Below are 9571 nucleotides of genomic sequence, written 5' to 3'. Positions count from 1 at the left end.
GATGACTTCATTCCTGATGGATGAGAACTCTCTCCTTTTTCCCCCTTCCCCTCTGTATTTGGAACAGCACTGCCCCCTTTTTTTACAATAAGCTTTGAAAGCAGGAAGGAGTAGAAGGTAATCTTTAGCCTGTTGGACTTAGAGCTCAATCTTGCAGAGAGTGGTATGGCTCAGGATAAAATGCCTCACCTTTTTTCATTCTTTTTCAGTGGTATCTAACTTCATCATGTCTCTAGACGAAAAAAAAACAAATGCTGCTGTCCTAGAGACTGATCTGGAGAAGCAGGTAGGTACATTATTGGTTGCTAAGCAAGTAGAGTTAAAGCAGGCTTGTAAACTAGCCTATAACCACAATCAGATTGGCTCTTTTTTTCTAAAAGAAATACTCTAATTCTTCCCAAAGACATGAGAACAAACTACTGGATGCAATTCTACAGCCTGTCTGCTGCAGGACAAAACTAGGTCACAACAGTCCCTTCTTGCCTTAAACTAATTCATGAGCGTTAAACAAGAAATGATGACCACTGCCATAATGAACTTGCAATGAAATCACATCTGGTCTCTAACATATTCCCTTTGGGTCTGCCAGAGCCAGACTTCACAGGGAGTTGAGCATAATTGGTAGCTGATAGTGGCTCCCTGAAGCTTCAGCTCATGCCACAATCTTCATAGACTATTAGGGTTGGAAGGGACCTCAGGAGGTCATCTAGTCCAACCCCCTGCTCCAAGCAGGACCAATCCCCAGATTTTTACCCCAGTTCCCTTAATGGCCCCCTCAGGGATTGTACTCACAACCCTGGGTTTAGTAGGCCAATGCTCAAACCCCCTGAGCTATCCCTCCCCCCCCAAAATTGCTCTTGTCTCTTATCTGAAGCTTTCTTGGGATTGGTGAAGGAGAAGTCCTACCTTTTGTGTGATTGGTGCTAATTGCACCTACTGATCAAACTACTATACACTCTTGGCAAGCTTCAACACTGCCTACAGGTGTGGCTAGTAGCACCTTAAACTAATCTGATTGCTTTCCTGGACTTCAGAGCATCTTGGATGGGACATCTGACATAAGTCTCTCTTCAGTCTGCAAACATTCTAGTTCTATCCCAGGAACAGACTTGCAAAACTAATAGCAAGTGATAGATTAGTTCTTGCATTGGCCTCTCAGCAAAAGACTGCTGGTAAGGAAGTATCTGGAGGAGAAACTTACCCTTTGCTGGAGTCCCTGAAAATGTTAGGAGATACTGATTCAGCAGCCCTAAGATTCTCAAGGTGTGACCCAGGGTATCTGCAAGTGTTACTGAGAATCTGTTTTAACCAGCTAGACTCTAACTTTCTCCCTTTCTTAGAGTGCAGTGAGTAGGGTGGCCAATCTGCCACTGGTCAGCTCTACCTATGACAAGGTTTCTGCTACTTACACTGCTGCTAAAGAAGACCATTCACTCATCAAGTCAGTCTGTGGTGTTGCAGAGATGGGAGCGAAGACAATTGCTACTGCTGCAGTTGGAGGTGTACAACCAATTCTGACCACACTTGAACCTCGGAGTGAGTAAAGCTGTACCTCGGTGACAGGGGCATTTCTGCAAAAAGGCATATTGGGTGGGAACTGAAGAAGGTGAAGCAGCCTTTCCATGTGAAATAGCACAGGTTCACACTATATGTGCCGACATCACCTCCAAAGAGGAGGATAATAAAATATTTTATTTAGCACCCAAAACTACTAGGCAACATAGACATTTAAGACCAATCCTGCTCTGAAAAACCTACAATGTAAATAAACATGCAGACAGAGGAGAGATGGCAAACTATTAACAGGTCTTTCCTTATAGGTTTTAAATCTTGGCAGTTGGGTTTTGTCTTGACCTTTGGCAACTTTGCTCATCAAAACTGATGTTCTGTCTTATTAAATATACCAAACAAATATTGCTCAACTTTACAGTCAAATCCATAAAACCTACAGTAAGTTTATCTATTCCTGTCCAAGTTGACAGCTTACTTACCAGCCAATAAACTGCTGGGTAACTTAACCAGCTAAAGCATAACCTTAAATACTACAGTACTGGCCTACAAAACTCAATTACATAAATCAGATGAAATGCAGCCAGCAGTACAGAAGAGGAAACCTTAAGCAGTTTTCATTGAGATGTGGTTTTGCCAGGACAAATAAATCTGACAAATGTCAATAAATTGGGCCAAAAGAAATGAGGTTCAACAAGGACAAGTGCAGGACTCTGCACTTAAGACAGAAGAATGCTAAGCACTGCTACAAGCTGAAGACCAACTGGCTAAGCGTCAGTTCTGCAGAAAAGGACCTGGAGATTAGAGTGGATATGAATCAGTGTGTCCTCCTTTGCCAAGAAGGCTAACAGCATATTGGGCTGCATTAGTAGGAGCGTTGCAAGCAGATCAAGGAGAAGTGATTATTCCCCTCTATGCGGCACTTGTGAGGCCACATCTGGAGTACTGCTCCATTTTTGGGCCCCAATACAGAAAGGATGTGGACAAATTGGAGAGAGCCCAATGGAGGGCAACAAAAATGATCAGGGGGCTGAGGCACATGTCTGAGGGGAGGCTGAGGGAACTGGGCTTATTTAGCTGCAGAAGAGAGGCAGATTGATAGCAGCCTTCAGTTATCTGAAGGGGGATTCCAAAGAGGACAGAGCTAGGTTATTGATAAAACAAAAAGCAATGATTTCAAGTTGGAGTGGGGGTGGTCTTGGTTGGATATTGTGAAACACTATTTCACTAGCAGGGTCGTGAAGCACTGAATGGGTTACCTAGGGAGGTGATGGAATCTCCATCTTTAGGTTTTTAAGGCCTGGCTTGACAAAGCCCTGTCTGGGATGATTTAGTCAGGGGTTGGCCCTGCTTTGAGCAGGGTGTTGGACTAGCTGACCTCCCGAGGTCTCTTCCAACCCTAATCTAGGATTCACTGTTTAGATTCCTTAATTTGAAGTCAAAGGTCTTGCCATTGATCCTGCTCTCCATTAAATCACATGACAATGTTTTTATTTTAGATTCTAAAGGCAATATAGCAACATTAAAAACCTAGTCTGAGTTGCCATAGCCAAACACTAATTTGTAAGGCCCTACTTGAATTGTGGGATGACTGTCAAAATTGTGGCTTGGTTGTGGAGAAGGTATGGAAAATTGCAGAAAAATAGTAATGGACCTTATTTGCAGTAATTAAATCATTACTGTTCTGCAATTTTCCACTCTTGGTGGGAATACACAGCTGAGAGTAGGGGGCGGGGGGTTCTGTCAACAGTAACACAGAGCTCCTACAGGCAAAATGACAGTGAAAGCCTAATAGTGCAGAAGCCTCAATATCACAAGTTAAGTAGGGATTTACTAACTTATAATTTACAATAGCAGATAATATGATAGTCAGCATGGATTTGTCAAACAAATCATGCCAAACCAACCTAATGGCTTTCTTTGGCAGGGTATCAAGTCTTGTGAGAGGGGTGGGGGGGGGGGCAAGCAATAGACATGGCATATCTTTAGTAAGTCTTGGATGACCTTATCATAAACTAGGAAAATCCAACCTACATGGAGGTACTATAAGGTGGGTGTAAAACTGGTGGAAAAACTATTCCCAAAGAGTAGTTATCAGTGGTTCATAGTCATGCTGGAAGGGCATCACAAGTCGGGTCCTGCAGGGATCAGTTCTCGGTTTGGTTCTGTTCAATATCTCAATTAGATAATGGCACAGAGTACCCTTATAAAGTTCCCAGATGATACCAAGCTGGGTGTGGGTGCAAGTGCTTTGGAGTGCATTTAAATTTGAAATGGTCTGAAGTAAACGGGATGAAATTCAATAAGGACAAATGCAAAGTGCTCCACTTAGGCAGGAACAATCAGTTGTGCACACACACAATGGGAAACAACTGCCTAGGAAGGAGCACTGCAGAAAGTGGTCTGGGGATCATAGTGGACCACAAACTAAATGAGTCAACCGTGTATCACTATTGCAAAAAAGCAAGCATTATTCTGGGATGTCTTAGCAGGAGTCTTGTAAGCAAGACATGAAGTAATATTTCTGCTCTACTCTATACTGATCAGATTTCAGCTGGAGTATTGTGTCCAGTTCTGGGCACCACATATCAGAAAAGATGTGGACAAACTGGAGAGTCCAGAGAAGAGCAACAAATGATTAAAGGTCTAGGAAACCTGACCTGTCAGGGAAGATTGAGAAAACTGGGTTTCTTTTCTTCTGGAAAAGAGAAGGGATGTAGAAGGTTCTTACAAAGAAGGGAGAAGAATTATTCTTGTTAACCTTTGAGGATACACCAAGAAGAAATGGGTTTAAATTGCAGTAAGGGAGGCTTAGGTGGGACATTAGGGAAAACTTCCTAACTGTCAGGGTGGTTAAGCACTGGAATAAATTTGCTTAGGGAGGTTGGAATCTCCCTCACTGGGGATTTTAAGAGAAGATTAGACAAACACCTGTCAGGGATGGTATAGATAATACTTAGCTCTGCCATGAGTGCAGGGGACTGGACTAGATGACTTCTCAATGTCCCTTCCAGGCCTATGATTCTAAACACTACTTCCAAGGTACCTGCATAATTAAACATTGACTTACTGACAGCCTCTTCCTAGACGTATAGCAAGCCATAGACTTCTCACCCATAATCTTCTTATTTTGTAGTAGGGGAGCACCTCGGTGTCCTAAATGATAGGACAAATCCCATTTGTCTAGTCACTGTAAACATTGTAACAGGACCTCCTCTGACTTACTCTCGAAATCAGTTGTCCCAGTTCCAAGCTTTCCCTGAACTCTGCTAAAACTGAAAAGAATTAAGGGACTAAAGTTGGCTTTTTACAGTTGCAGCAGTAAATGAATATGCCTGCAAAGGACTGGACAAGCTGGAGGAGAAACTGCCAATTCTTCAACAGCCAGCTGATAAGGTAACTTTGTCCAACAGTTCTCTTGACAAGAAGGATGCAGCAGTCTTACTTTGATTTAGAATAATCTAAATGAGCAGCTATTGATGTCAGTCATAGGAGCAGTCCCTGGTCATAAGGCCTTGGCCAAACCACATGGCTGCTTGAAACAAAGGCTGGCAGTAAGGAGCTGCCCCCAAATGAAGGCTCTTCTGATGGAAGAAACTACTAGTGGGGAAAATAAGGAAGTGAATTTAGTGCTGAAGCCTGAGACTAGAAATCTATATGGATCGAGCGTGGCATATCCCCACTAATACCACTCTTGTACCTATTCATAATCTGTTAACACCACTTCCCCCCCCAGGTGATCTCAAGCACCAAGGAGCTAGTATCTTCCACAGTAACAGGCACCAAGGATGCAGTTGTCGGTGCTGTCACAGAAGCAAAGGATGTAGTAACTGGAATAATGAGCAAGACAAAAGAGACTGTGCAGGGTAGTGTGGATGCCACCAGATCTGTAATGACTAGCAGCATGAGTGCTGTCATGGAATCCAGTGTGGGGCAGAAGGTTGTGAGCAGCATTGACACGTTGCTGGGGAAATCAGAGGAACTGGTGGACTTCTACCTCCCAATAACAGATGAAGAATTAGGTCAGTGCACTTTTCCCAGTACACTAAATCTAGGAGATATAACCCTGACTTCCAGGAGAATGTTAAATGTCTATTCATACCTTAATTGTATAATCTGCCACTTGTAGTATCTTCACAAACAAATGTCCCTTTCATAAAGCATGCATTAAACCAGGAGTGGGGGAAGGTGTTTGGAATGCAGGATCAGAAGTACAACTCTGGCTCTACAGAAATGAACATGCATCTCTAATCTCAAGATGCTAATTAACATGTCTTCACTGAGGCTACCTGGTGCAGGCTTTGAGCTTCTGGCCCATAACATGGGGCTGATTGGCATGGCTTCCTAGTACTGCATTGTCTGCAGCAAACTTGAGTTGAATTTAGGATTTTGTGGGTGAGGGTATAGCTGCAGGTACTACAGAGTTGATAGTGATTGTTCACACATCTAGGTCTCTACCATCCCAAAGCTTACTCTATACAATAGATGCTAAAATAGCTTTATTTACTGCTCCTGTTCCCCTTCCTTTTCTAAACAGGTGAGTACTATGCAGGTGTTGCTCCATTGTAGCCCATCTTATGTAATGCTTTGTATAAAATCTCTTGAGTGAACAGATTTCACAGTTGGTCTGGACTCTAAATACAGGGTATTTTAGCAGCATGAACACTCTACTAGTTGATCAGCTCTTAAAGGCAGTTTCTTAATCAGGATAACCTGTCAGACCTTTGCAATGATGATCTTAGCCTACTACTCCACTAGGTAGTGGCTCCCACCTACCCAAATAATCTTGTACTAAAGCCATTTAAAGAGGCTGACTTGAGACTGGCTGCAGGCACTTTGCTGTAACTGGAATAGCCCCATTATAGGCTGTCATTGGGAGTCTGTTGCTTATTACAGTAGTGCACAAATACTAATCCTCTGGTGACTAGATTAACATGAACACCTGTCATTAGCTATAAATGACTGATCCTATTTTAGTTCAATTATATGCCCTGCTTGGCTCTTAGTGTATCAAATGAAATCCTCTGGGTACTGAGAGTTAACTAAGAATGTGTGTTTGTGCTGCACAAGCAAGAATTGTGGGGGGGGGGGAAGGATTCCTAGCACCAGAGTGATTACAACAGATCAGAATTTGTCCTCCTGCCCCATCACCATGGTACTTCATCTGACTCTGTCAGCCTTGGCTAGGATTAAACCTTTTTCTTCTCATTCCTTTCAGTTAAGCTTGCAACATCTCTGGAGGGGTTTGAAGTGGCCTCTGTAAAGCAGCAGAGACAGCCAAAGAGTTACTATGTGCGTTTGGGTTCCCTTTCAACCAAACTCCGCCAACGAGCCTACCAGCATTCCCTGGGAAAGGTGAAACAAGTTGGACAAAGCACAAAGGAGGCTCTCTTCCAGCTTCAGCAAACCATTGATCTGGTAGGGAATGCAAATCATAGTTTGGCTTTTTTTTTTCCCCTAAAAGCATTCTGTCATGGAGTTGTATAGTGATTTGAACCCTGTCCCTATATATGACTAGCTTTCTGTGGGATGCCTATATTTGTCTACAATAGCAAGGCTTAGAGCATTGTCATTTGTGGTGGTGGATCCTGCTTCACAGGTCAGTCTGTAAAAGCAAGGGGGATTGGAGAGGTGGAGAAATACTGCTTCCTCAGGATTTGCCACCAATTCTAAACTTGCAAATGCTTTCAGATTCACCAGTCATGTGGTGCATGTATCTACTAAGAAAATAGATATGTGCGTCTGACAAAGTGGGTATTCACCCACAAAAGCTTATGCTCCAATACATCTGTTAGTTTATAAAGTGCCACAGGACTCTCTTGCTATTTAAGAAAATAGAGGTGAGCAAACAGCTTTCTCAATCATAAGCAGGGTCCCATGTACTCGCTTTCACAGCCATGTCTTGTGAAATCCAGCCTCTAACACAGACTTCTGCTCGAGAATCTGATTCAGTTTAAACTGATTCTGACACTTCCAGTGTTTTTTTAAAATCAATTTCTTGTCCCCAGGATTTGATGGCATCTCTTGCAGACAACCTAAATCATGTGTTCTAAAACAGTGTCCCTTTAGATCTGAGTACATTCAAGTGAGATGCCAACACATCTAATTGCTAAACACTTTTGTAAACTATGCAAACATTTTTGCACAAGATGTATGTTGCCTTTCATGTCTCCCAGGTAAGATGTAAAAGACAGCCATTTTGTTGCTGGTTCACTTAAACTTCTAGTCAAAATGAAGCTGTAGCAGAATTTTAGCGTGGCTCACAGCACACTGCAGAACTCACTGTCTCCCCGTGTACTCTGCAAGATGATCCTAAGACAAGACCAACAGACCTGTAATGAGCTGTGATTCTCATGAATGTTTCCATGAAAGCATTTAGCATGGCATACAGGACAACTTGACATGGGATGGGGAGAGCTCAGATGTCTCCTGTCAGTCTTTTTATTCTAAAATATCCATCACTTGACATTCTTTCCCTTAGTTCCCCTCTGGTTGAGTTCCTCTCTGGCTGGGTGATCTACCAATAACCAGAGCTGTCTTCTCACCAAGACAGCAGAAGCATCCCACCTTTCTGTATTGGATGACAGAATTTTCACAGGAATCCACAGCTCTCTAAAGACATTGCTGATTCTCACTGAAGTCAGACTTCAAGCACCTCATCCCTTTTTCTTTTAATTTCTCCAGATTGAGTATGCCAAAGAGGCTGTGGGTCCAAAGCTTCATGATGGCCAAGAGAAGCTGAATCAAATGTGGCAGGAGTGGAGCAGGAGGGAGATAGGAGCAAGTGAGGATGAAGACTCTGCAAAGCCAGAGGTATCACCCTTACTGAAGAACAGTCTGGAATTTTGAGGTTACCTCTAGCGTTTAAAGCTCAAGACTATGAGTAGTTAAATTCAGGGGTAGTATTCAGATGTCATGCCTTCAACCCTGCACTCTAATTAGAATGTATGAATGTTTTATACATGGTTTTTCCCATTAATTGTTAACTTGCTGCTTCACAGGTGATTGAGTCTCAGACACTGGCTGTTTCACGTAGCATCATTCATCACTTGCAGGCCATCTGTCTCACCCTAGTATCCAGCATCCAGGGCCTCCCAGCCAACATGCAGGATCAGGTCCAGCAGATCCTAACTGGCCTAGAAGACCTCCATGCTTCCTTCTCTACGGCTGCTTCATTCCAAGATCTCTCTAGCAATATCCTCTCCCAGAGCAGAGAGAAGGTGGCCAAAGCACAGGAGTCTCTGAATGAGCTGCTGGAGTATGTGGTGCACAACATTCCCCTCACATGGATTGTGGGACCCTTTGCTCCAGCTGGAGACTCTGCAGTGGATGATAAAGTGGAGAAGGACTAGACAATCCTAGCTTCATCTAGACAAAGGAGGACAACACAAGCTCTGAACTCTGCTTGTAAGGACATGACAGACCTATAGGTCTTTAGTCTTCAGCCTAAGTTTGACATACTACAGATAATATAAACATGTGGCTTTTCCTTGCAGGCAACTGACATCCATACAACATCTCTTGACCAATTCAATGGGTCAGGAACTTTTTGTTCTGAAATAGACTCTTTTCACATTTGCAATCATCAAATCAATTGCTGGCTTGTATACTCCTGCATGTGCAAATAGTCTATGAGCAGGTCTAGTGTATGATAGTTTGGCTGCCTGTGAGGCTCAAAGCAAATTCCAAATTGTAACCCTAATGCCCAAAAGTCAGCATGTTGGTCAGAAACTGATGACTGCAGTTTCTGGGAGAAATATCTCTGGCAAAAGAACCAATTCAGGTTGCATCTTGTATTGGAAACAAACCTTCTACTTGTAGAGACTTGGTGCAAAAGACCAAGTTAACAATGGCTGTCAATCTACTAGACTCCAAACACAAAATAGGATTAGACTTGATCTCTCTGTAACAACTGTCTTGCTGCCTCACTTAAAGGGAAGTGATAGGTTCTGCTTAACATGCCACTGCTATATGTCAAATGATATTGTATGAAATAAATACTACCTGCATTCTAAAATAAGTCTCTTGACTTCATTCCTTGATCCCTTCAAACATAGCATCA

The 9571-nt window shown here is 42.9% G+C and overlaps 1 protein-coding gene across 1 annotated transcript; it reads left to right on the top strand.

The window, feature by feature from the left end:
• The first annotated feature begins 226 nt into the window (after positions 1–226).
• Positions 227–9511, top strand: LOC127046299 (perilipin-3-like). The gene is made up of 7 exons (XM_050943155.1): positions 227–286; positions 1341–1536; positions 4823–4905; positions 5246–5531; positions 6728–6927; positions 8194–8322; positions 8511–9511. Exons 1-7 carry the CDS (start codon positions 227–229, stop codon positions 8859–8861), a joined length of 1305 nt encoding a protein of 434 aa, XP_050799112.1. The 3' UTR covers positions 8862–9511.
• The last annotated feature ends 60 nt before the right edge of the window (positions 9512–9571 follow it).

This window comes from Gopherus flavomarginatus, chromosome 3 (assembly GCF_025201925.1).
Source record: "Gopherus flavomarginatus isolate rGopFla2 chromosome 3, rGopFla2.mat.asm, whole genome shotgun sequence".
Lineage (NCBI taxonomy): Eukaryota > Metazoa > Chordata > Testudines > Testudinidae > Gopherus > Gopherus flavomarginatus.
The sequence above is the reverse complement of the archived record's forward strand: the minus strand, read 5'-3'. Positions and strand labels throughout refer to the sequence as shown.

What these genes read in the sequence shown, in the direction of transcription:
- LOC127046299 (XM_050943155.1), top strand. Translation starts at nt 227, where the DNA reads ATGTCTCTAGACGAAAAAAAAACAAATGCTGCTGTCCTAGAGACTGAT. An exon ending in TTCAACAGCCAGCTGATAAG is followed by an intron (nt 4,906 to 5,245) that starts GTAACTTTGTCC and finishes TTCCCCCCCCAG; the next exon opens with GTGATCTCAAGCACCAAGGA. An exon ending in AATAACAGATGAAGAATTAG is followed by an intron (nt 5,532 to 6,727) that starts GTCAGTGCACTT and finishes CATTCCTTTCAG; the next exon opens with TTAAGCTTGCAACATCTCTG.